Source organism: Athene noctua, chromosome 7 (assembly GCF_965140245.1).
Source record: "Athene noctua chromosome 7, bAthNoc1.hap1.1, whole genome shotgun sequence".
Taxonomy (NCBI): domain Eukaryota; kingdom Metazoa; phylum Chordata; class Aves; order Strigiformes; family Strigidae; genus Athene; species Athene noctua.
In genome coordinates this window covers 44,283,984-44,311,739 of record NC_134043.1, presented here as the reverse complement: position 1 = coordinate 44,311,739, position 27,756 = coordinate 44,283,984, and the positions used below count along the sequence as shown (strand labels likewise).

Below are 27,756 nucleotides of genomic sequence, written 5' to 3'. Positions count from 1 at the left end.
TCTTCCAGTCCACTTTGCTTAGAGACAACAGACCCCAGGGAGATGCACCAACCTTCAGGAAGCCTTAAGAGAGCCTTGCTATATCCAGAGTCAAGTCTGTAGCAGGACTTTAAACCAGTGTCTGGAACAGTTTGATAGAACACAACCATGAGAGGAAGAGAGAAGACGAGAAATGCGCTGTGTGTACAGGGGATCTAACCGTGGAATTCCTTAAGCTAGGCTGTGCCCAGGGTTCAGTCACCACATCGCAGTGTGTACCCAAGGTGTGCCGCTTTGGTAGTAGGAGTGGAGTTTAGTTGTACTCTTCCCAGCCCCTCAGCAGGCACTTAAACACTGTTTAAATGCAGTTAATCCAGTGAAGTTTTTCTCCATACAGAAAAAATGAACAAGCTGTATTAGAGTGTGATATACTCATTATCGTTACGATTTCATGTTAAACAGTTTGTAGTTGTGAGTTACAACTGTGGAGACCTCGCATCTATAAAGTAGTTTTGTGAAGTATAGCAATCTTAACACTCTTAAGAAAAACAGAAATTGACAGATTTCCATGAAGAAAACTCTTTTTTTTTAGACTGTCTGCAATAGTGCCAGGTATCTTACAGCCTGTCTGTTCCACAATTTCTCTGTGGTATCAGGAACAAGCCCAATTGCTGTGCTTGCCAGAAGTGTAGGTCTCTTCAAAATGCCTTTTTTACAGAAGAGACTCAGTATGGTCAAGTTCTAGGATCTGAGAGGTGAACCAAGCAAAGGAAGGAAATGGATTAGTGAGAGTGGCTGAAGAACTTCTCCCAGTACTCACCTGTAGCCCAGAAGCAGTCAGTACCTCTAACATGCTCAGCCCACACTTTTTCTGTTGCTTTTTGCAAAGGTGCAAGGCATTTGTCAGTGCTTGCTGTGTGCCCTCCCAAGAGCTTTTCTGCATGGGATGCTCGAAGGCAGGGGTACCTTCTTTGAGGAATGAGAACTTCTGTGCTCTGAAAATGCACTCTTCTAACCTATTTCCTTAACCTGTTCTTTTCATCTGCTGTGCAGATTTTAGAAGGTAGCCATGGTATTTCTTCCCTTTGGGTTTACAAGAGAGCCTGCAATAGAGTTTGCTGCTACTGTGAGCTGAGCTAAAAAGAGAAAAGCAAAAGCAAGTAAGGAGGTGTTGCAGATATGTGTATCTGGGACTGATAATTATTCTCTACAAAAGACCAAAAAAATGTATTTTAAGGTTGGATAGAAGCTGCTGCAGTGGTAGAAGGGGTCATAGTGGCCACAGCCTGTGGAGACATCCCTTTCCAGGGCTTTAATACAGATTAAACGAATGCATATGAGATACTGAGAGCAACTTCAGCCGCTCCTGTCAGTCTTCACTGCGGTAAAGGACTTCCCTCTGGAGCCTGCAGAGGTCTCCCAGTCTTCCGAGGCTGGCCGAGTTGCTGCATAGATTAACTCTTCACAATTTTTTTTCCTCATCTTCATAGTATATTTATTACTATGAGTTTATCTGTTCCCGCTGCTTGCTTTTTTATAATACAATAAAATGAAACTGGATCCTTTCCATGTACTGTGAAAGAAAAGGATCTAAAAAGAAGCTGTGCCTTTTGGGGCAGTATCTCCTTAGGCCTGCTGGCAAAACAGCTAGTGTGCTAGAAATGAACGCTGTTTGTGCTACGGAGCAGTGTTAAGCAGTAAGTGGAGCACAAGTTGTAAGCAAATTCAAGGCAAGCTTTTGTATTTCTGGGCATGTAGCCTGGCAAACAAAGAGAGAATGCTGCTTCTGTAGTATCCAGCAAAAGCTTGCTTAGATCATTAAGACAGTGTGTGAGCAGTTATCTGTGATAGTCATGTGGACATTTTCATTCAAACACAGCCACTCCCAAGAGTGTGGGTGCTGTAGTACTTTTCCCCTGGTAGGTGTTTTGTTTGCCTGCCATGCCTGTGAGCCCCTGGAACTCCAGAGCTATCACAGTGGTGAGCACCTGCACACTGACAAGCTGTCCTTACAGCAGAAGGTGTTGCCTTGTTCCCCTCTCCAACAAGCCACTATGGAGGTACTCAGCCAGCCCTGTTGATTTTGGTGGTATGTTCTTGTCAGGAATCTGAGCCTGTGGGGTGTTTGCAGCACTGCGGCATGGCAGAATAGACATATCGCATAAAAGTGACTGCCCTAAAACTGACCAATAGGCCCAAATTCTACTGTCTGTGACCGAGGCCTGGATTTCACCTCCTCCTTTTGACTGGCATTTAAAAAAAATACCTTCTCCCCCCCCCAACCCATCTTCACATTTTAAAAATCTGTCTGGGAGCCTAGCCATCGTTTGGGACACTTTGAAGGGATGGCCTTATACTCAGAGCTTGTGCAGGGAATGTTTCAAGAGAGGCTTGCCCTCCCCTTCATATAGCTCTTGTACATATTACATACTTTTCCAGTGTGCTTTTGTAGAGGTAAGACATCTAAATCTGTATTTATGAGCAACATACCACTGATTCACAGACTGGTGATCCTTGAGTTCTGAGGAGTCACTTTACAGTGCTGCTTTCTCTTACTCTGGCGACCACACAGACTTTATGTCAGGGTGTTTTCTTTGTCAGATCTCCTCCCCTTTGGCAGCGGTAGTGGTGGCTGGTACCAGCTCTGCGTCTGTGACGTTCGCTTATGCAGCATTTAGTGGCACGTATCAGTGTGCTGAGCAGGTTTGTGGTGGTGGGTCACAGAGCAGCAGACAGCAGCGCCATCAGTTGCCACTGTTGTTGTCCTGCTCAAGGAGGAGATGCAAAGACAGCTAGCTGGAAGGGGAAGGTGTATGGGACGTGCTGTAGAGGTGGAGGCAGCCAGGGATCCTAAGAGGTCTGAAATATTGGAGATGTGACATGCAGCCTTCACGCTTCCCCTCCAGTGATGGCCAGGTAAAGCCTAGCTCCTGACCCATCTACCAAGGAGTTTTTCTGAAGCCTAACTGCTATTTGAGATTTTGCAAAACACCCCTGCAGCACTGTCTTTTGTCTGTGGTGTGTAGAAGTGACACAGCCAGGGCAGACCAATAGGCCATTAATTGCCACTGAGATGGCAGAAGATTAGAGGTCTGTTATGTTGTGCAGAAGATAATGGTATTGCCATCTGAGAGGCAGGTGTGCGGAAACAACGCTTCTGCACCTTCCCCTCTGGAGAGCAGGAAACCTCAAACCACTTGGAAATAATCCCAGAGGTATCTAGCCAGTTGGAGAACTGATGCTCCCCCTGTGGCCAATTTATTTTCAGCATTAAAAGGTAGTCAAGAAAAAGGTAACTACTGCAGAGATTTGGGGCCTTTCAAGATTTGAGGAGGCAAAAATGTTATTTAAAATAGAATGCGAGTTGGATGCCCTCCATTGCAGGGGTCTGTAAGTGCCAGGGACTGCCTGTGGATCTAGCAAGAGGTCGCCCCTTCTCCCAGGAGATTACAGTTTAAATACACCACACAGTAAGGACAGGGAGAGTGAGTAGGGACAAAGAGAGAGGTGAGGCGCTTTGACGAGATCAAATGGGAGTATAATTTGGATCACCTGACTTCAGCTCATCTGCTGGATAATACTTCTCCATTAACCCCCCTCCCAGCTAATTTGGGGAGTGCAGAGCTTGCTCCCTGCAGGCTCACTTCTGATTGCTCCTTGGGCTTGGGCACCTTCTGAGCTGGAAGGGCCGTGGGGGGCTGGCAGAGAGCAGCAGCAGCGGAGGGGGCTAGGCTGGGCAGCTGCCTTGAGCGGACGGAAACGTGACCTACTCCACTCCCTTGCCTGGGAGGCTGTGGGAGGGTGCAGAGTGATGGAGAGGGGAGTGTGGTGGGAGGCGATGGGAGGGGCTCAAATACAGTGGATAAATTCATAGTGCAGGAGGATTACAGTAAACAGCACTGATGCGTTCGGTTGTGAAGCTGTTCTGGTTGGAAGGGTTATTCTTTATGGAGATTTTTGCTCTGGAGTTATGACACTCCATAAAGCTAATGAACAGAGTTTTCATCTCCTGGGGCAGTGCTGATTGCTTCCAGTGATGTTGTGATGACTTTCATAACTGAATTTTCAGGTTAGTTGCTATCATTCCCTTAGTGGTGTCAACTAACTCTCCTAATGTGAACTGACCCTGGTTTTGTAGCTTTGACAGTCAATTTATACCCTTCCTTCCTTCTTTTTAAAGCTGAATTAGGTGAATTTATAAAAAATCAGCAAATCCATCTTCATTTGATATTCTTCCTTTTGCAAGTGCTGCTAGTTTATGCATCTCCTAGCTGGTAGTAGGTAACCATTGCTTTCAACTCATTATACTTCCATCTCTGCCAGAGTTAAGTCCTGTTCTGGGTTGGTCTTGCACTTTGACTGAATCCAGCGTCCTTCTCCATTGCCCCCTTGGCACAGGCACACTGTGTCACTATGCACAGAGTACTGGTGGTCTGCTCAGCAAACACTGTACAAGTGTTCAGTTTGCTGCAGAGGAGCAAAAAGGATTGGATGGAGTGGCTGGGCAGCCAGGATCCTATAGACTTCAGCGTAGTTTCTCATGTTTCTCATACAATGCCACTCCTGAAGGGAAAGACATAAAGAATAATTTGTTGAGGTTTTTTATCCTTCTGTTCAGGCAGTTCCTTCAGTGAGGAGCTTATTTTTGGTGAATAGCTAAGCCAACCTCACTAGCCATGCATAAATCTAAAATTAAGAGTTTGCAAGTTAAACGTTTTCAAAGCATGTTTTGCTTTCCCTGAGCCTAAGGAACATGAAAAAGGGTGAATGTCCTTCTGGTGGGGAGAGATTATGTTTCTTTATATAAATTAATGCAAACTGCTACCTAGTTACAAGTCCCACTGCTGTAGTGGTCCCTTGAAAAGAGGTGGCACTGGGAGAAGCAGCCAGATTTGGCTTCAGGACAGCCAGCTGCTGGAAATCTGTGGCTAAATATCTGTGCCATTATTTCAGGACCAAGTGGAATCAGATATACTTGCCTGAAGGAGTTATACCTGCAGAACCAGATGGGCAAATAAGTGGACTGTATTTTTAAGTAGGAGGGAAGTGGACATTGTGGATCTGAGTCACACTGGCTGAGGCACAGTTTGTCCCTGATCTAGCAAACTCCACCAAGCAGTGACTAGCCCAACCCAATTTCAGAACATTTTAGGTGCCAAAGGTTTCTGCTAGGTTCTGTGGAAATCCAAGAGGAAGAGTATCAACAAAAGTTCTGTAACTTATGCTCATCTCTTACTAAACATTAGAGAATCCAGAGAAGAGTGACACCTCAAGAGACAACCCCCTCAGAAACTAGGCATCTCTGCTTCTGCTCTTTTCCAAGTTACTTGGTATTACTGTCATCAGAAATGTTTCAGTGGTAGAAAACAGGGCAAGTTTTCATGTCATACCAACATGGACACAAGTGCAGTCAGTTGTTCAGGAGCATATATTTTCTGGACATGCTGAAACAGCATTTGGACTCCCTCTCCTGCAGTGTTGGTTGCACCAACTGCCCCCAAGTGTGGAGAGGGCTAGGTGTGTGCTCGGTGCAGGGTTCCTAGCCAGGATGAGTGGAAAGTTCCCAAAGGAGAGGAGAGACACTGAGGAAGATACTGTCCTGCCCCCAGCTGCTCAGTCTCTCTTTATTTCCATCTGTCTTCTTCCCTTCCCTTGAAATTGTAACTCCAAATGACTCAGGCATGGGTCATTTACTGTGATTATTTCCCTTTTTTTACTCTTCCTCAATTTACTCTGCCTGTCTCTGTAGGGAGGAAAAGAGATGCAGTTTCCATTTGGAAGGTGGATGGAGAGATGGTAGCATTTGCTCTCTGAGTGGAAAGGTATTATCTGGCACACTGCACGTCGAGAAGATAAAGGAGCAGAGGCTTGGAAGGTGTGTGTGTATGTGTAGCATATGGATTCAACCTGTCTGTGTCAGCATCTGCTGCCTTGACCTAAACAATACAAGGCATTAGAATTTTAATCAAATTGGCCGCTGGTTCTGTCCCAGTTAGAGCGAGAGCCAGTGGAGCCGATTCACAGGAGCTTGAAGGGAAGGAGTGGGGTGAAGGAGGGAGAGAGGGATGCCTCTGTGAAAGGCAGGGAGAGATAGTCTTTCTCTAACTCAACAAAAGACAAGCAAACCTGTGTGCAGATGAAGGAGGGGTGGCTGGGGGAAGGTTATGAGTTGTCTTATTATGGAGAAGCTTGAACTGTCATCTGTACTTGATGGAAGCGAGAGAGATTGCAGTTGGAGCTGCAGAAGCACTGCCTCTCTGATTGGATTAATAGAAAGGGAAGATGACTCTAGAATGGCTGCCCATTATCTGCACTACAAAGGGATTAGTGTGGGTTTCAGAGAAATTAATGGCTTTTGAGTTAGTGCAGAAATACTAATGAATGTCAGGGCCAGAGATGTACCGTGAACAAAATTGGTTCTCTTTTAGTGTGTGTGCACGTGTATCTATCCATTTGGGCTATGAAAGTGTGCTTTTTCTCTACCATTTTGAGTTTTAGATTAGGCTTTCGGTTTTCATATTTAGCTGAAATACTCTCGAGTAGCTTATTTGTCTGCAAGGTATAGTTATATTGATTTCTTTCCCACCTTTTCAGACCTAGTGCCAAAGAAGCAATTTTAAAATTGTTGTTATGCTTTTAGTCATATATGCAGGCAATCTTTGTAGGTAAAGTGTAGAGTGCTTTGAACATGGTGTTAAATGCAGGCTCCATTCTGAGTAGGTGGGTGATGTGGGGAAGTTGAGGCTGAGCTGAGAAGGTGAAACCAAAGTGCGTCCTTTTTGTTAATGCGAATGGGCAGGAGCATCCTTCCCTCATTTTTTAATGTCCATGAGGTTTGCGTACTCACATTTACTATACCAAACAATTCTCATGTGTGTTCATTAAGTTTAACTGAAATTTGTCTACTTAAGCCTTATAAATACTTAAAATTGGTCTTCACTGAAGAGCTAGCCAAAGCTTTTATACTGTTGCTGTCCTGAATCCTCCTCCTGCCCATACATGAAACTCTCAACCGACTACAGCGATGCTTTCAGACAAGGACAGGAGCGTCTCCTTAGACTGTAGGTTACAGCCCAAGTTCTGCTTTCTCACCAGTTGCTATTAGGAGCCCCTTGGACAGTAACTAAGTCCCTCAAATACTCATAGTCCCTGACTCCCCTTGTGCCCCTGGGAGGACAGACAGACTCACCCATTAGCCAGCAGTCCCGAGAGCAGCTTGGCAGAAATCCTGGCCATATCAGCTGGGAAGCCCCGTACAGATGGGGATGCAGTAACTTGTATACAGGCTCATCTTTAGCTCTTTGTTTCCAAGCCCTGTCAAGCCCAGATGCTTCTGTTAACTTTCCGCTGAAGACATCCTAGGTGTACTTGGAGGTCATCATATCTAAAACTTGTTAAAAGCATGGCCTGTTAACATGAGTATAACTGGTGAAGCTGAGACGCTGGAAGTATTTCGCACCTCCTGCTGTCTGCCATCCCTCTGTTAAAGGTTGTCAGCCTGAGGGCAGAAGCCACAGGGTGAAGAAGCTCTCCTGTATTGCTGTGGTTTGTAAGGGCTATGTGTTAAGGTCAACTGATGCTGATTTTGTTTTGACCTAACTGTGTGGGGCAGTGGATGAGGAGCTGTTCCCAGGTGTCTACCTTGCTCCTGTGTTGGGAGTAGCAGTCTCCAAGGGGGATGGACAACTGGAGGCAGAAACCTCTTGTGTCTGTTAATTCTGCTGCTGTTTGTAAATTAAGACCCATCACAGGTACCGTTACTGGAATGGCAAAGTAGAAGTCAGATGGGAGCAAGAAGTTGTTCCTCAGGGCTGTGTTGTTTTGGGGTGTCAGGTACTAAAGTCGGTGTTAGAGCATAACAGTGAATGCCACTGAATTCATAGAGCAACCAACAAAAATTGCATAGAGCCACATGGCCAGCCCAAGGTGAAAATACAATGTTTGCATGTATTAACGGTAGCTGAAGTGGTGATTATCAGATTGGAACAAATTTTTCATGTAAACCTTTTTTAAAATTTAGAAATGCTTTAGATAATTCCTTTTAAATTCATGTCACTTTGGTGCCTGGAGTGACTTGGGTATGGCTGCTTTTCTGGGGATGAAGAAAATTCTCCTCGACTTCGCCTTGGACCAAGGTTTGTAAAAGGTTCTGCTCTGAAGCACCCAGAGTGCTTAGGTATATGTATTTGAGTCTGGGCAGCCTCTTACTTCTCATTTTTGGTCACATCTGTTGCTTCTGAGCCTGCTTTTCATAAACCAGCAAAGCTACTTTCTAGTAAAAGGACCTGTGCAAAGTGATCTGGTCCTGGCTTATGCTGAAATGTGGTAAGAAGCTGTTGTCGTTGGGCACAGATCTCCATCCCCATGACGTGGGTAAGCCCAGGTGCCAGGTGCAGTGCCTGGGTGCTGGCAGGAGGGTGGTTCTGGCCATTTGCAGCCGGTTCCAGTGGCCCTGCTGTGGGACATAGCTGTGCCTGGCAACCACAGTGCATTTCAGAAAGGGCAAAGCACTGCATGGCGCTGTGAGGAGTGAGGGAAGAACTGTGAGGTGTGGCCCAGAGGCAGAGGAGGAGAAGGTGCTGCAGCTACCAGGCCAGGGATTCCCCTGCAGCTCCTAGGGAGACCGTGGTGGAGCAGGTGTCTCCCTGCAGTCCCCTGTGGGCCCCCATGCTGGAGAAGGTGATTTCCTGAAGAAACTGTGGCCTTGGAGAGCTCATGCAGGAGCAGGGTTTATACTGAAGGACTGCAGGTCCTGGAGAGGACCCGTGCTGGAACAGGGTATAAGTGTGTGGAGGAAGAAGCATCAGAGAGGAACTGACCACAACCTGTCATTCCCCTTCTCCCTACGCTGCTTGGGACAGGGGGGAGGTAGAGGAGTTGTGTGTGAAAGCACAAAGTTGAGCCTGGGAAAGAGCAGGGCGGGAGGGGAAGGTGCTGTTTTAATTTGTATGTGTTTCTCACTATTGGAATATATTTTGATTGGCAATAGATTAGCTGATAATACTATACTCTTTGGACTAGGTTCTGGGAGAGCTTCAGCGTTTCATTGCTCTGTCACTATTCTGAATAATCTCAGGAAAATGGCATTGTTTCTTTGTCCCTCTGTTTTCCTGTCCCCTTTTTGTAAAGGGTTTTGGTACCTCTGGGTAAAAAGGTGCTGTATTCTCATTGGCTCAAATTTAGAGTCAGTGATTACATTTTATAATTATAACCTATTTTCTGAAGGCTATTTCTGTGATCCTGTCCTCCAGATATATCATGTATAGGTAGAAGAGATGTATAAGCCAGAATGACATAGCAGTTTGAAATTATTATTGAAAAAGAATTAATGGTTATATTCTCCTTTTGTTTTCTCCAGAACACAAGCCAATGTTCCCAAATATTCTGAAGAAGGGATACTTAGAAATTAGAAGAGACAATGAGAGTCACTGGCAAACCTGTTACGCTGAGCTCTCCCCATACAAACTGTACCTGTATTGCTTGGACAGCAGTGGCAACCAGACCCTTCCCGCGGTGTATCCACTCATGCATTTTCAAAGGGTCACTGTTACTGGCTGCATTGAAACCAAGGTGGTGGATGCTGTCCTGTCAGACAACTCGCAGCTACAGCTGAAGGCAGAGTCCTCATGGGAGGCTTTGGACTGGGGACAGAAACTCTGGGAAGTGGTACGTGCTTCTGTGCCTGCTTTCACAAGACAGCAGGAGAAACTGGAGAATGTGCCAAAGCTTGAAAATAACAGTGAGCTTTCTCAAACGAATGGATTGTTAGAGAAGCCTGTGGACCTCTTCCTATCCATGAATTTGACTGAAAACACTAAAGAGTACCAAAATATCCTCAAATCAGGGACTCTGTATAGGTTAACTGTCCAGAATAACTGGAAAGCCTTTACTTTTGTCTTGAACAGGTCTTATCTGATGGCGTTCCAACCGGGTAGGCTTGATGAAGATCCTCTGCTGAGCTACAATGTCGATGTGTGCCTGTCAGTCCAGACAGATACTCAGGATGGCTGTGACTCTTGCTTTCAGGTCATCTTTCCTCAAGATGTTCTCCGCCTGCGTGCAGAGACCCGTCAGAGGGCCCAGGAGTGGATGGAGGCACTGAGAGCAGCAGCCAATGCTACTAGAAGTTTAACTCAGAACTCACAGGTCACGCTCAGGAACAAACCTGGAGACTGGCCATTTGGAAACAATGTTAGAAAAAGCAAGCGCCAGTCTGTGACCACCAGCTTCCTGAGCATCCTGACCACACTGTCCCTAGAGAGAGGGCTCACAGTTCAGAGCTTTAAGTGTGCAGGTAAGCAACCCTGCTGCAGCATCTGCACCCACTCCCCTTCTGCAGGAAAAGATCACTTGGAAGAGCATGTATGTGTTTTAGCAGCACACAGCCATTCCCTGCCTCTCACTACGGCTGTAGACACTTTGGTGTGTAGCCTTTCTTTGCTCTCTGCAAAATGTGGAGAAAAGCCTGTGGGATATTCACAGGGATTCACCTGCATTTGATGAGCAGTGCCGAAATATTAGATCCTGCACATACAGCACTACATAGGCCAGGGCTGCCTTACGGGGTGGCTGAGCTGTTTTCTTGATTCAGGGCACTGGAAAAGCGGTCCAGAATCACAGGGAATTCTGAATATGATGCAACTTTGAGCATTTTGTTTCCTTTTGTTACTGTGTTTCCTTCAGGTTCTTTTTGGAACTCAGTTCCAGCTCTGGGCCTTCTGGGAAGATTCCTCAAAGCATATATGCTTCCCTGAAACACCGTCGCCAAGCGACGTGTGTTCTAGCATTGGGATTCAGACATGAGCTCATCTGCTTGGTTCTTCCTTGAGGCAGGGGTGAAAACATGACCTTAAGCCTCTGCATCTAATTGTAAATTTCAGTTCATTTGGCTGCTAACTCTAGTCCTAGGCAAGATTGTGATTTTATCCAGTTTGGGAATGAAGTGAAAATGGAGGACCCATGTAAATGTAATTCATTGTCTTTTTACTTTAGCAGGGGCACCTTTGTGAGGCAAATTTGGGCACCTTGTGCCTAAATTACACCTTTCTGGCTGGTTTTAGATACATTCACTTAGAAATTGTCGGCTCTATCAGAAGCAGCTTTTCTGGAGGGTTTTCCTCTTTTATTATGGGAGTTGTGAGGGTTCTGCCTTCTCCCCACTCTGCTCTGGGGTGGGGGTCCGATGAGGAGGTCTCATGTTGCTCTGGAACCACACATGGCTCTGGGGGAGTCTGTGTGGACTTGGGACATGTAGGCTGGCCTGAATCCCTTCCAGGGGAGACCTGAGCCCCAGAAGTACTGGGGTGTCCTCAGAACTGACTGTGCGTGCAGCTGGGTTCATCCTTTTCTGGTAGTTGCCTGCAGGTGGTGTTCCTGCTCATGCCTCCACAGTGCATGGCACCCACCTGGAGTGGTGGACAGCGTGGCACCAGCTGGAGCATCGTGAAGGTTGCCTGCACTGCAGTTAATGATTTGGTCACAATATTTGGCCTTCTGCCTGAATTCAGTTCTCTTCTTGGCCACAAACTCTTTGTGTGACTTCACATCAGTTTTTCCTGGCAGTAATTATGTACCAAACTGCTACTGAAAATGAAGGTGCCTGGGGTCCTATGATAACTCTGGTTACCTGGACACTGTTGGACCATGGTCATGTCCGACCTTTAAGGGTAGTTGTGATAGAACTGCAGGGAGACTCTGGAAATGGGTCAAATAAGTATCCCCAAGATGGATCCAGCCCGGTGTGTTACCCAGTAGACAGCCTTGTGAAACTCAAGAAGACAGCAGAATTTACAGCCTCATTTTAAGATAATGTCTCAGATGACATTAAAACTTCATTCCTTTCTCCTCATTCCTTTTGATTAAAAGCTCAGTAGAGGAAAATTTTGTAATTTTGCTTCATCCTGTGACTGACGTCCAGGAGAGTTTCTAGTGAGCATTTCCAATGACTTCCTCAAAAACAGGATCAGGCCCTGGGATGGTAACAAAAGGCATGTCTCCAGTGTGAAATAGGTTTTAGTCTTGCATTATGTAGTATGGGAGCAGACTTTTCTGTGAAAAAGGGTGGATTTCCTCTCCCAAACATGGGACGATTCAAAGGCACTCACTCGGGTATTCACCACAGAAATAAGGTGCTCTGACCGTGTCAGGGTTGCCTGGAGTTTTTTTCCTGATAGAGATGAAACACTCCCAGTGCTCCTGTGGTCTCCCTTTAGTCTGCAAGACAGAACACACACTCTTGTGCAGACAAATGTCAGTTGTGGAGAGTCTGTGAGAAGCTGGCGGCTGGGATTCCCTGTACCCGCGGGTGAGGATGCTTCTGTAGGAGCAGACCCTTTCCTGCCTGCCTGAGACCCTTAGAGCTGGTCTTTGAGAGTCAGATGGAACTTGTAGCAGTTACCACAACTTAAAGAGCTTAATAATTGTAATTGTAACTGGGAGAAACTGGAGAAACTTTTCTGGCTCATAAAAGTTTGTGCTGAGGAGACTTTGGAGGCACACCAGCAAGCGGAGTCGTCTTGTACCTTGCGCCCTGCAGGCGGTTTGCGCTGCTCCCCGGCATGGGCTGCTGTTTAACCTGAGCTGTTGGTAATTACAGCTTGCAGGCATTGAGAGCAGTTTTCCCCAGGGCTACTGGGAGGGGTAAGCTTGGAAAAGGATGAGGAAGGGGGAGGAAGAAAAGTTTTGCTCTGAATTCTTCAGCCATTTAGTGCAAATTCCTGTAATTACCGTCTTTGTGTCCTGTCCCAATGGCACATAATACAGCAGAAGCCTTTCCTAATTGAGACCTTACAGGAGGTACAAATCCCTCCTTTGTTCGGCCTGACAAATTAGTGCCAGAAAGTGGCAAGGTCCGAGTGGGAATCAAAGGCAAGCAACACAAAGATGGAACTTAAGGCTACAGTAATAACCCTCTCTAGTCCTGCAGGGGTGGGAGGGAAGGAAAAGTAATGACCAATGAAAAATGAAGGGTTTTATTGTTATAAATTCCCTTGACATGACAGCACCTCAGGGCTGCTTTATTTATTTAGGAAAAGTGATTAAATAGTAATACAACAGGGCAGACCATTGTCTCTCAAGCTACCCCCCTTCCTACAGACCCCTGCTGCCTTGGCTAATTGATTGACAATGAACCTCTGATAAAGAAGGTTGTTGGGAGGACCTGATGGGGACAGGGTTTTTTTATTTATTTTCTCTTTGCAGTCTTTGTGGGGTTCTCCTCCCCATTTTTTTTTTTTTTTGTTTGAAATGCCCTCTGCATCCCCCTTTCCTTTTCTCCCTCAGTAAAAGCTTTTCAAGGCACTGCTCTCAGACAAACACTCACAAGCAGGTAGGGAAGAAAGCAAATGGCTGTGCCTCGCTATTGACAAGTTTATCGTGGAGTCTGACTAGCACTTTTCAACTCGTGATATAAGCCAGGGCGGTGGTGTCAGATGTAGTCATGGGGCAGGGGGGACAAACTGTTGATACGCTGGAGTCAGAAGGGCAGCTTGAAAAAAGTTTTCTTTTGCTTAATCAGCACATACAAAAGCTTCTCCCCACATTTTCTAACTCTTTTGTCATACTGCAAAGGGGAGGGCATTATTTCTCATCATTTCCAAAAATGAACTAATAGGCCACTGATTAACAGTGGAGAGGCATGCTTTTGATGAGCATTTTTACCTTTGCTGCCATTATTTATATTTTTGGCTTGGAACAGCAATACATTTTGGAACATGGGGTTAACTAGAAACTACTGGCACTGGAATGGCAGCCTCCTCTGTCCTTTGCATGTTCATGTAATTGCAGGCTTGATCTTGCCCTGTTGCTGGGGTACAGCAGTGTTCCCGTGGGAAGTGTTTGGGACTCTGAGCAAGAGTGGCATTTGTGAGCGTCGTTCTGCTCAGGTGAGACTTTGGAGGGACCTACTCCTTGTGTACAAATGGATATGAAGTGAAAGCTGGTTGCAAGTCCAAGCTGGTAAATATCAAGTTTTATGATTTGTTCTTTAATATGTAGGAAATGAGAGACATCCATCATGTTAGGATGATCTGTTGGGGTGTGTGTGTGTTTATTTTTTATGTCTTTATTTCACCAGAATTCAAGAGAAATCCCCAAACTGTTCACATTAGTAACAAGTCTGGGATGAGATGGCTTCCATCAAAACGTGTTTGGCAAGTGCAGCATCTTGGAGACAGCAGTACCTCGTTGTGTACTCCAGTGGCTGTCCAGTCTCCCTGTTGGGCTGACTATGGGCTCCTGGGGAGAGGCAGCTGTTTCTCCTGGAGGAACTCTCCTGGAGGTCTGTAAGGAGCAAATGTCCTCAGCTGCCCTTCACTATTGCTGTTCCTTTGGCTTGTGCCTTCGCATTTCCATAGATAGGACAGACAAATGGCCTCTGCCCTTGCCTCCTGTTTTTGCATAGCTCCAGTTCTTTTGATGTCTCTCTTCCTTTTCACCTTTTATTTTTTCTCTCCCTGTCCTTTAGTAAAACAAACATTTTTTCAGAGAACTCAGTTGTGTCTGCCAGGAACTCTTGTTGCTTAGACAGCAAGTCCTAATGGATGTGGGAGCTTCTGCCTCCTGCAAAATATGCTCTACACCCTTTTATTTGTCTGTGTGGCTTTCCTTGCTCCTCTTCTAGGGTGTCTTCTGTCTTTCCCTCTCTGTTTTCTCCATGTCTCCTCACTTGCCAAAAGGATAAATACCGCTGTTAGGGCTTCAGTGACTTGGCTGGCTGAGCTGAACATTAGGTGCAGAGAAGCCAAGGTTAGTAAATGGGCTATTTCCTGAGCTTGCAGCCCTGTCAAATTGAGCAGCAGGTGGAGAGCTGTTGGCTTTCAAGGAGTCGTTCTGCCTCTAGTGCTGTGATCATGTGTGTAGACGGAGGACAGTCCAGGGCAACATGCACAGATCGTGCAGCCTCTGCTCTAGCTCACCCCACTGGTCTGAAACCAGCCCCTACTGTGGTAAAAGTAAAGTTCCTTTTTTTTTTTTTTTTTTTTTCCCCTCAATGAAAAGAAAGTATTTCCCTAGTAGCTTGCAAGCCAGCAAGTGTGATTTAAAAAAAAAAAAAAAAATTATCCAGGTTCAATGTTGACTTTGTTCAACTTCTCAAAGAGCCATATAGTTGAAACTTCTCAAATCCAGATAGTTGAAAAGCATGGGTGCTCCTTCCTTGAATTTAGCAAATACTTTGTGAACTGTCATCACACTCAGCACCTATTTGTAGCATGTTACTGAAATAAAAATACTAGGGGATAAATCTTAGCAAAGGTAGTACAATAGTAAAATACCAGAAGGCCCTTTGGAAGGTTGTCAACACTCTTGTCACATTTTTAGTCCCAAATAACAATTGTTCTCACCTGTCCAGGGCTTTTAGGGTTGTGCTTTCTAAGTGCTGTATAAATTTTGTGCTTGGTTTCATTTCAATTGATCTCTTTGTGCAAGACTTCAGCTTTTTGCCTTCACTGTATTTGACACTCTGTAAAATCCCCTGAGAATGTATTTTGCACTGTAAAGGTTTTAGTAAGTATCTTCACTTTAGACCACAGTCTTCCAGTCTTGTATGTGACTTTCAGGCCCTGTTTCTATTGATTCAAAAGTAAAACTTCCACTGCTAACAGTGGTATTTCTAAACTCTTATTCTTTGCTAGCCAAAACCAGAAGGAAAAACATCATCCATGTCTAAATTAGCATTTGGAAAATACACCATGTCTAAGCAAGGCCACTGACTTGTTGGGAGGAGTGGGGGGAAGGTTTCCAGGCAAGGGTGACTTGAATTTGTGTAGCAAGGAGTACTCGATTTGCAGTGGACCTACATATTTTAAAACACAAGGTTGCTGGTCCACAGTGCTTTCATGTGACAGTGCTTGTTTGGGGAGAGATCAGAAGATACTGCATGGTTTCTTTTTTACTTGCTTGAGTTAATTAAACCTGTTATCAGCAATCAGTTATTATCACAGGAGCCATTTAATCTTCAGCGGTAAAGTGAGCTTTTCAATCCAGTTTTAAGATGGCTTGACTCGGGGAAGTGGCAGTGATAACTATTAGCTTTGTCTAAGTCGGTAGAAGTTAGGTCCTTCACCTTCCTGGGATTTGGCTGGCACCTTTGAAGAGTGAGATTTTCCCCCTCATAGGATTTGGTTTGGAGTTGCCCTGCTGCTGCCCAGAAGGGCATTTTGGATGAGTACTTGGCCAGTTCAGTGCTAGTCCTTCACCCTGATGTGCACTTTGCAAACCTCAGCTGGTGTTTACTGACTTCTTTGCCTCAGCCCTGCAGGTGGAACAGCTGATACAAATGTCTTGGCTGATGAAATATTCCTACATATTCGTACTGGCAGGTTTAAAGGGCACCTGTGCTGCCTGTATGGGGATGAGTGACCCCATCGCTCTAATCTGCCTCTGTGAACAACTCTGTAGGTTTTCAGTATGTTAGTTTTTTTCTTTTTTTTCTATCACAAATAAAATGTTTGTGCTTATTTCTTTTACTAGTGAGCTCAATTCTGCTGTGTGTGAGCATGTCTCTACTCTCAGTATAGGCTCCTTGGCTATGCCTTGTTTCTTCTATTAGTTCCACTGCCCCCAAAGAACTCTTAGTTGCTTGGGAATTTTGGGGGTCTATTGTATGAAGCTAGTCTTGACAATTCTTTTGGCCTAAAGTTTAAAGAAGACAATGCCAAAACTGGGGAATCTAAATGTCCAAATCTCACCTTTGTTGGATTGAAAAAGCTACATCTGGACAAAAGGAAGTGTTTTCAGACCTGAAAACCCTAACACACAGGCGCCCCCAGTTCAACCTCTGGAGAATCCAGAGGTTCCACATGAATTGCATTACAAGAGACAGCTTTATTTGATGGACTAGCATTTTTTAACTCAGACAAGACAGCTTTTGCTAATAAAGGCCTTGCCTTCACAGAAAGCACAGGTAGCGTATATCTGCACAACACTTTTTCTGCAGTTGCATTTTATACCAGGTCCCTAATAACGTGACTGTTAATTTATTTTCCTAAGAAAACAAAGCTTATGTTACAATGCTGTTTGCTCACAGTTTTACCCTTGTCCCAAAGATTTCAATCTACCTGACTGTTTTAACAAAACTTAGAGTGGAGAAGAGATAGCAAAGATGTGGAAATCTTAAAGGTTTCACAGAAACCTGCATCACAAGGAACTCCTCTTAATGCTGCTCTGGAAAAAATACCTGCAAATGTGCACTGTGCGTTTGCTCAGCTTCAAAGCACCCATGCAGGTATGCAGCCTTGAGAGACAAATACAGAAGGAAAATGGCTGATTTAGGTCCACTACTGCAAAACTAGGGCATTTGTGTGTGTGTGTGTGTTGACAGGGCTACTCCCCTTCTGTCACATGCCAAAGCAGTATATTCTTGGCAAAACTAATAATGTGGATCGGATCGGGGGGAATGTAAAAGAAGTTATAGAACAAACCATAGGCCAACTGTTGGGAAGATTTCGGGTTCTGAGTTTGGCCTCCTGCAACGTCGTTAGGCTCTGATACATACCTGTGCTGTGTAAGTCTGAATAGTGCATGTGCTCAGGGTAGTGATGTATGACCAAGAGGAAATTCAGCCAAACAGCGTTGGCAAAAAACATAATCACACTTACTGCACAGCTGTTCCTCGTGTTAAAAGGAGGTACAAAACCAGCTGTGTATTCAACAGAAAAAGAGCTGATTTTTTCTAGGTATGTCAATAGCTGCTGTATCAAATAAATGAAATTTGGCAAACCAGGTGTAGCCTTCAGTGTAAGTGAATGAGTGAGCGGTGCAGGGGTGAGTGGTCTTCAACCTAACTGTGGAGTAGAAGTGAAAACTTGAGTTAAGTAGAGACTCTTTTTGCTCAGTGACCTGGGCACAGTTGAGGATGCTGGCACCAGCGTTTGTTCTGATCACACAAACAGCTGGCCTGCCCTTTGGTCTTTTCTCTTGTCTACCTTCTCAGTATCTAAAACCAAGCATGAGTGTAATCAGCTGTAGGAAGGAGAATACCATTATTAATTATGCTCAAACTATTTACTTACTCTTAGCTGGCAGACTTCAAGAGCTGACCCAGAGAGTATGTTCAGTTACCATCCCAGACTAAAGAGCTGGTGAATTACTGAATTCTGGCAATGAGTCATTCCACAGGACCTCCTGTTCCCTTCTGTCAGGCAGTGCTTCAGAATCTCAGCAAAGTGCCAGATACTGTAGAGAATAATCCTAAAGTCATGGGGGTAAGAACAGCAAATTAGCTTGAGGTGTATGGTATTCTTCCTCAGCCCTGTTGTCCTGGAATGGGGAGAAAGGAGTCGAAAGGATGTGTTAGGAGAATGCAAACTGGCCAAGCATTAAAGGATTCACAAACTGTAACTGTGTGTGAAGCATGTCTTCATAGCTGTTTGTAATTTTCTTGGAGCAAGTTCTCTGGGAAGAATGGTATCTTGGCCCTTCTCAGCATTTGACACTAAAGGTAAAGAATGTATACCCTGGTGAAATTCAAGTGGGGAAATCCAAGTGAATAAAAAGCTAGTTTCCAGAAGTATAGTTTTGTTGCAGCCATTTGACATGCAGCAGTATCTTTGGTCCTGGTTTATTGATGAAATGGTTTTGACTGATAGGCAGAGTGCAAGCTTACACTTTGACATTTAGGCTTTTTCAGTGTTACATTTGCAGGCTTAACTACTATTAGTTTTCTTGGTAAGGGAGAATTTAGCTGTGTAACCTGCAGCATGCTTGTATGCTATTTTCTGCAAAGTACAAGTGTAATACAAACATGCAGAATGTTGCATATAGACATATATGTGCTATCACCTAGCTTGTTTCCACCAGTGGTTTTTTTTTTTCTTGATTGTTCATCTTCTTGGAGAGAGGGTCACAGCTCTGGATGTTCAGCATGACTGACGTTAAGAGTGTTGTTTACTTCACCTACCCCTAGCAGTCTAAATATTGGATGTCTACACTAATTCAGTCTTCACTGATTAGAATAAAGCCTGGGTGCCTAGGGGATGATTCATCTCCTCTGCCTTGGAGAGATGCTCTGCAGCAGTGTGCCTGTGAGACATTACCGGTAGGATGGGATGGATGGGTGACTCTCTGGAGCGGCCTGTCTCCTCAGCCCAGGCTAGAGCCCGTAGCCAGCAAGGCTAGACTGCTTAGGCTGTTAACTGAACTGGATTGTGCAAGGCAAGGAAGGACAGGGCTCTGCATTGTATCTTTAAATGGCACTAATGAAGATGGGAAGGCTGTTAATTCAGTAGGGCATAATCCTGAGCTCCAGCTAATAGTTAAGGTATCCATTGATCAGAATGGTTGGCTCATCCTTTGGAGTCTGTTTAAAAAAAAAAAAAAAAAGTCTGGGAGTTGGGGACTAGTGAACCCTTCCTTATTTCCGGAGAGGCTGATCTAGGTTATAATTAAAGTTGGATTTGTACATTGCTGACATAAATAATGTGGGATTTGTATGTTGCTTAGATAATTATAACTGGATAGGGTCAAACCCACACAGGGAAAATTTTCTACCTTTAATCTGTTAAGGTTTAAAGTTTGTAAAAAGCTCACAAAAAAGTAGGCAAGGTGTGTAAAGTGTCAGACTTTGCTTGGAGGTTTATGAGTTTTTTATTATTTCTTTAGAAAGAGAAGTGCTTTGGAAAAAAAGTGATGCTGGGAAAAGGACAAAGTGTAATGCATATTCAAGCCTGGGTAGGCATGAGGAAGAACTGAGCTGAATTGTTACTGTGTCTTAAGCGTGAGTTGGAGTTTTCCCATGGTGGAGTGAATTGGAATAGATGCACAGAAACACAAGGCCAGCAACAGAAGTAATTCTCACCTTCTCTTTCTGTTTGTGCTGAGCAGCTAGAGCAATGTTGTATGTCTGATCTAACACTCTGAAAATTTGTTGCTGTGCTCCTTCTGCTTAGTCTGCTTTATGGCTTTATCGAGCTGAAAGCCTTTTGAAGTCTGTGGGTCATTTTCTTTTCTTCATATTGTATGTTGTTTTTAAATGAATTAGCTTCTTAGCTAATCTGTCACAGATTTAATTATGGTACACAATCACGAGAGTTGCTTTTTCCTGATGCTGAGCAAGGAACTTTGTTGAATAAGGAAAACAGTTGTGTACTTAATTCTAGTTTGGTCTTCTACTTTCTCTGTTTCACTGTGGAGCTACTCCAATCTTTTGTTGTTAAAAGGTTAGAGAAAAAAATATCTGGATTAAAAGAATAGTTTTGTATGTGACCATGAGAGTATGCAACACCCTGAAAGTGGCAGAAATGTTGTTTTCTACACTTTGAGGAAGAGGAATTGTATTCATGTATCATGGAATCCTCCTCCATACTATCCTCACCACCACCTTAAGTCAAGGAGAGAGACTTGTTATAAGTTTTAAACCTCATTTTCCTGTAATTCTTTCTTCCTGAAGTCTTAACACTTGGAGATGAGCCTCTTGATGTTGATGCTCCTGCTCTGCTCACAGACATGTTGTTGAGAGAGGTTCATCTGTGCTCAGCAGCACTTTCTTGATGCTATTTTTTCTCACCCCTATTTTCTTTGCTTGATTCCATGGCTGTTTTGTTATATTTTCTGTGATGAAAGGTTCGGGATTACTCCCTCCCTCATTTTGCTAACAGTATACCTACAGCTACCCTTCCTTCTGTAGCTTGCTCTGTACCATCCTTTAGGTAGGGATGATTTTGGATAATAGTAAATATGGCAGTATTCTCCTTGCTCTAGGCTCAGGGTTTGCCAGACCTTTGTACAGATGTTATATGGATAATATTCTGTGTGAACATTAGGAGTAGGTGAGAGAGGCTTGGTGAAACTTGTGCTGCTTTTTTCCCCCATCCTGTGGAAGGTGCTTTCTCTAGCTATAGACAAGTAAGTGTTTTCTCTGCAAACATGAAATGGTCCCTTCCTGTACCCTAAACTATTTGTTGAGTTGTATTATCGATCTTTGAGGTAGTCAGCTACATCTGACTGTCTTGCTGGGAGGGCCGCTCAAGCGTTTAAAGCCAGGAATTAGGTACTGGCTTTGCTTCTGGTAAACATGATGTCAAGATTATGTACCTAAGTGTCCAGGTACAGGATTTCCAAGGTATTAAGCCACAAGCTGTTCCTTCTTCCTTCTCTCTCTCTCACTCTTGCTCTATTTTTTTCCATCTTAAAAAAACCAAAGTAGCATAAGTGGTATATGCCACAAAAATATGTTTGTCACACTACATCACTTTGAACTGCATAACATCAAAGAAAATCAGTGCTTTGATAACTTGATTTGAAAGGATTGTAGAAATAGCCATCATTATGAATCACAACAGATAGGAATGGAAAAGATGGTGATTTTCAAACAACAAAGCTTGTAAGGTAAGGGAACATGTAAGGTAGTTGCCAGTGCCACATTCCCATCTAAAACACCCCAACCTTAAAACTGCTATGCAGTTTTTCAGAATGTGATTTACTTGAGGATATAAAGAATGAGAAATACTCTGTCTAAAAATGTGTTTCTGAGGAACAAGGAAACAAACGTGGGCTCAAAGAAGGGCTGGAATAAGGAAGAATGCAATGCATTCTGCTTGGGGAGGAAATTTTTTATAAAACCATTCTTCCTGAAGGGAAGGGAATCCAAGATTCCTTGCTGAGACCCTCCTCACCCCAAAGACATTCAGTTCTTATGGGCTGGATGTAGGGAGGAGGATGGAAGCTCCCCCAGCACTTCTGTGCTTTGTCATTCCTCTCCTGAAAAAGGAGTCATCTTTTTTTGTAACCCAGTGCTGAATTGCTTGAATTGACTTTACCCTTATAAAGAGCATACCTGCATTTTTTCTGCCCTAAAAATACTGTTTTGCAAAAAGTTTTGCTAATATTTACCATACAAAAATTATTTCTATAATGATAATAGTTTACAGTCATAATGTTTGGGTTTTCTGTTTGATTGTTAGCTGAGATCACATTTTTGCATTATGTATGTCGAGTTATATGACTGGAGATACATCTTTATACTTATGCCCTGATCTTATGAATGGTAAAGGAGGAGGCATTAACATAAGTATCTCTTTCATTAATTGATCTGTTTACATATTTGCCTTTTACAAGGAACTGCACATCCTCACTTTAAAAAAAAAGGAAGAGGGGGTGATAGACATGGAGACAGGACACGTCCCACACTGATTCACTTGATAATGTGTATTGCAGAGAATCAAAGGCCAAATGGTTCTGGAGTGTGGAAGAGGAGGAAATGAACTAATTGTGTTGGTTAGGTTAATTTGATTAGAGCAGAAGGGACATGGTAGCATCAGCTAATGGGGAGAAGGAGGAGTTCGATTTATTCCTAGAGTAGTTGAGTTGCAGTCTTTGCTCAAATCAGGATAACTTCTCCTGGGGAAAAAAGATGCCTACAGTGGGAGAAGTTACATCATTACACTAAAGAAAATCAATTTTACTGACAGAAGCAGTCAGCCAGTTGTCTTCTGCCTGAAAAACTGTTGAACCAATACTTTTGCTGTAAGTGATGTACAAGGTTTCTGCTAATCAGCATTACTAACCAGCTCCAGCAGAGACTGCCTGAGCATAGAGCACATGCTGGAGTGGGGCTCTAGTGCTAATTATGTCTGTAGCTGTAAATGTCATACGGGGACACTAGTATTTGAAGGAAAAGCAGAAATACCGTCATGTGTGCTGTGTCAAAGAGGTGTTAATAACAACCACAGACATCTCATTGTATCTTATCCAAACATTTTTAGCCTCCTTCCTGAGCAGGTTGTTTAATGTGACTGTGCTGTCTGTCTTCAACCCTCCACTCTTTGAAACTGATGGCTTGTTTTAGTCACAGTTGAGAGAAAGACTGAGGTGTCAAATACATTGAGTTTCTACGTGTTTTGTGAAAACAGGTGGCCAGGTGAAGGAGAGCTCTGCATTAGTTCTTTCCAAGTAAAGCAGCAGCTTTTGAATACACTGCTCTACCCCAGGGACTCCACACAAGAGGACTTGGGAAGAGGCAAGGGCTCCAGCTGTGAAAAAAGTTATCAGATAGACCTTGTAAGACACAGGGTAATCCCAAGTATAAGGAAAAAAAAACCCTGCAGGAAACTGAGTTGTGTCACTACTGTTAGTCAAGGACTACTCATTCTCAGTGTGACTGCTGCTCACAGTTATTATTCATGGTGTGACTGTGGTTTGCCTTGGCTGTGCTAATTCTGGGCTGAATCGCACCTGCCAAGTCAGCATCCCTCTGGCTGTCAGCAGGAGCTGGCTTGCACTCCTCCAGGCAGCCAGTGCTGGCCCATTCTGTTGTGGGGAGAATGGGAGCTGGCTGGAGCAAGCACACAGTACTTCTGTGGTCTGGTGTTTTCTGTCTGAGCTTGAGGCCATGGTTTTCTGATGACCATGGCTTTTACATGCCCAGTGTCTCAAATGTGGTCTTCTGCCTTTGTTTCTTGAGAAGAAGTGCTAAGTATCCTTTGACTGCTCTCTGAACTCTTTGTCATAGATGCCCAAGTTAATGTATGTTTGTTCAGCGCTTCTCCAAGAATACTGATATTTAGTGCTCTGTTTTTTTAGGGAATGAGAAATGGCTCATTGGTAAAATAAGTAAATAAAATTAAAAAAGGCTCTCAGATGAGGGAATGATTACTAAATTTACTGCATCCTGAGCATGTATCTCTGGCATGGTACAAATCCAGATTTTTTCCCCCTCTCTTTTCTCCAGGCTGTCAGCGCTCCATAGGCTTGTCCAATGGGAAAGCCAAGGTGTGCAGCTACAGTGGATGGTATTACTGCAGCACCTGCCACGTGGATGACAGCTTCCTCATCCCTGCACGGCTGGTTCATAACTGGGACACTTCCAAATACAAGGTAATCTCCCTGCGGGTTCGCTTGCTAGCAAGTGAAATGAATTGCTCTGTAGATAGAAGCACAGACATTACAACAGGTTGAAGTTTACAGGCATTGACTGCTAATACTGTCTTCTTTGTCCCTCTTGTCAGAATGAGCCACACTCTCTCATCAAAACGAATGTTTTCATCATAGTTTCCTTAGCCAGGCCTAAGGCCTTCAAAGGAGCAGCCATGCTCCTCTTGGTGGCATCTTTTCTGTCATTGCTTATCTTGTTGTTCAAGAGACAGGGAGAGACGGAACACTGAAATTTCTCCTTTAGCCCTCATCTCTGCAGTTCTTGGCCCTTGAGGAGTAACCATTTTGTGAACACTAGGGATTGGCACTGCTTGGTGATGAATGCTAAACTGTGAAAATGCTCCCAGGAAACTTGCATACACAGACGTGGTGTTTGCAAGGCCCAGTATGTCCTGCCTCTTGGCACGCATATTTCGAGGACACTAGGAGGACATTGCTATAGCACTTGTTTGGACCAGAGAGCCGAAAGTAACATAAAGAGAAAAAATTCTACAGTAGTTCACTCGCCATACAGCTTTTCTAAAACTTCGCTATTTGCTGCTGCCTCAGTGGCTGGTTGCTGGGTAGGGGCAACTGATTACAAGCCTCAAAGCATTATGCCAACAAACACCATAGCAGTGTTGTTTTGCCATCTCAGGGACCATATGCTGAAACAATAACAAACTCATAAGAAACCCAGACCATGCTAGAGCTTCAGACCTAGCAGCCACTGTTAGGAGAGGCTGTTTGATGTTTTGTGTCTGCGAATATTATTATTATGGGCTATTTGAAAAGGAAAAAAATAACCAGTAAATGCCCTATTAGAGGAAAAGCAGCTCTCTTGAAGAAGGAAATTTGTCAGATGGGGAGATTATTAAAAGGTAGCCAGAACCTGCCATCAGGAAAATGATAGTTTTGTGCCATGAAATGCTAGATGTCTCAGAGTTACAAAGCTCCTATGTGTGGAGACAAAAACCCCTCCCTTTCCTAGAAGCTAGGAATAAATATTTAAGAGTTCTTTCTTTGGATGCTTTTACCAAGGGCTACACTTACTAGCCCACAGTAGTATCGGTAGCCCTGATATGCAGCAAGTGGATGGTAAGGCAATGACCTCATATAAGCTTTCAGTAATACTGCTAAGAAAATAAACGGTTCTGTTTTCTAAACCTGCAGGGTAAAAACTGCGCTCTATGATCTGTTTCCTGTGTTGCTGGTATAGGCAGTTGAGACACAAAAGGGAACAGGGCTTTCAAGTTTTAAGCATTCATTGAAAACTTAATGTAGTGTAATCTCATTATAATAGTGCAAAGTTATCCAGCTGTACTTTTTGTAGGCAGGCAGAACATGTGTGAGGTGATCTGGGAGCACAAGCAAATTCTGTGCAGGTACTTTACCAGTCTTTGTGCCAAAGTGCTGAGAGGTGAATTTGAGAAATGAACGCCATCCCTTAGGGAGGAAAACACTACAGCATCTCCAGCCAGGGAGGGAAGGTGAAGAGGGCATCGTGTGCCACAGTAGCAGGGTGACAACCGAGCTGAGATCGGTTCTCCTCAACTCTGTCCCATCCATGTATGGCGTTAAAATAACAGGTAGTTCTTGTTGCTTTTGTGACATCTTTGGGTTTTTCCTCTTCCCATTCAATTCTGTATATATTATGTGCTTTTATTTTTGTCCCTGCTGTACCTCCATGGGAAATAAGCAGTATTTTTCTGAGGTAGAACACATACTGCCTGCACTTTCCTCCACATCTCCTTTCTTCATTCAGAGATAAGGTCTCATGTTTATTTCTTCTGTGTAGTCTAAAAGGCAGCTTAGTGCTGGCTGATGCACTCAGCAGTTATACTGAAACAGCATGATTCCTTAGTAGTGTATTAATTAAATGTGCTGATTTGGCAAAGACAGATACCTTGTCCCACTTCCTTGATGTGATCTTGGTACTAATAATTTTCTTCGGGCTCATTTTTAAAGGAAGATACTTTGTCAACATTTCACCTCCTATAATTGGCCAGCGTGCCCACACAAAACTGTGCAGCAACATCCCAAAATGAAGCTAAATAACACAGGTTCTCCTAAAGCACAGCCCTGCCCCTCACAGGTAGCACAGCAATGCCTGAAAGTGGAGCTACTGCCGTGGGTGACTTGCTCCTGGCTGGACTCGTAGCATACCCCCGGGGAAGTAAGCACACACCACATTTGATGGTCAGAACTGAAACAGGGCTTCAGTGTCCAAAAGCTTCTGTGTTTCACACAGTCTGAAATGTGCCTGTCAGTCCACCAAATGGAAGTAAAGCGAATGAAGAGTTTGAAAACCTGCACTCCTTCCCTTTGCCACCTTTTCTCCACCTCTTCAGGCGTTTCTGGGGTTTGTCCTACCTGTCTCTGGCAAAGCAAGCACCAATAGGTACTCTAGGACATGAGCTTTTAGACGACACAGTGTAATTTGGTATGTTTCTCTTATGTTTCGTGGACTAGTAGACATCTGAGCAGCCACTGTAAAGTAAACTGTTGCATCAGTTAAGTTTTGCTAATAGAGAGGTTCTCATCTGCTTTTGGCAAGACAGGTCATGAAAAAACAGAAGCAGTAGAAGTCTGTAGAGCTGTGTCTTCCCATACCCAGGATCTTGAAAAACAACAGTGCACTTAACACCTGAAAGCACATGGGTAGGAAAAGAAAAATCCACTTGACTGCAATAAAAGCTCTTTGAAAGGACTTGGCAGTTAGGCATGTTTTTTCTGTCATGACCAAAGCAGCAGTTCAGTTCCCCAGTCCACTTTTTTTTTTTTCCCCTGTCTCCCTACTGTTTTCATATTTGTGTTTTCCACATGTTTATGCGCAGGGAAAAGAAAAGAGAACATCCTTTCTTCCTTTTACTTAGGCCAACTGTTCTCCCCCTTTGTGCGCAAAACCCAGTAAGTATTGCAGTTTGGTTCAGGTGGCTTCCAGTCTGCACAAAATGCCAGACAAACACAGCAGGAAATGAACTCGGTGTGCCAGAAGGCTTCAAGGGAGCCTGACTTCTGGTAAATTGGATTCTGAATTGTAAGTTTGCAGCCTCTAGAAAAGAAAGCTCTGGAAATGTTAGCATCCGTCCTTGTATGACATTTAAAGCTAAAACCCTGTTGCAGCTTGCATCTTCTCACTCCTGGCTTATTTAGTAAGGTTGTATAGTCTGCCCAGTACAACTGGTGGACTGTGAGTATGCTAGTACATGTACTAGAATGTTGGCTGATAGCAAGCTGCATAATTATGATGGCTTGACCCTTCCCCTTATAAGACTGCATTTCAGTTTCTTGTAACTTTGCTGTGGTTGACAATGTGGGTTAATGTTTTACATGACCTGTGTACCTATGTCAGGCATGTAGAGTGAACTGACACCTACCTGTCAGCCAGTAATGTTGGGCAAAGCTATTTTTCCTGCAATCAGCACTCCACAGGTACATTGTATTGGTGAAGAGGGAGAAAGGTTGGCTGTGCTCCTCTCTACTCAAAGGCTGCATTCAGACCCTGAAGCACCAGAGCCGCACGTTATTACTTCGTCATGATAGGGCACATGTATTGCAGAGTCACTCAGGTGACCTCAGTTCTGGCATTTTTTTGTTTCTGTACTCTTAATGTTGCAGCCTCAGGAGGGTTGCACGGGTGTAGGTGTAGTCCTTAGATAGTAATTGCCCTCTGGTTCCCAAGACAGCAGGACAGGTGGATGAAGAGCCCATCACTTCAGCGGGGGTTTAAAGTAAGGAAATAAGGCTACAAAGACATCACTGGGCACCAGGTCCTCCTGTTGGGAGGTGCTAGTCACTGTACCAAGCAGTCATGTGCCTCCCAGGGAATCACTGAATAGATGGCTTGATTTGCCCATTGGTGGAAGAGGAGTAATATCTACTGTAGATACGGCAGTTGTCAAGGGGTTGCTGGGATATTAGAGGCAA

General features: G+C 44.1%; 1 protein-coding gene across 4 annotated transcripts in view; it reads left to right on the top strand.

Moving 5' to 3' along the window:
• PLEKHM3 (pleckstrin homology domain containing M3) overlaps window positions 1-27,756 on the top strand; it is a 114,471-nt gene that overhangs the window by 15,624 nt on the left and 71,091 nt on the right. For all 4 annotated transcript variants that reach the window (XM_074911197.1, XM_074911200.1, XM_074911199.1 and 1 more), the window contains exons 4-5: window positions 9,338-10,273; window positions 23,645-23,790. In XM_074911197.1, the coding sequence (XP_074767298.1) occupies window positions 9,338-10,273; window positions 23,645-23,790 (1,082 nt within the window). The remainder of the gene's footprint in view (window positions 1-9,337; window positions 10,274-23,644; window positions 23,791-27,756) is intronic.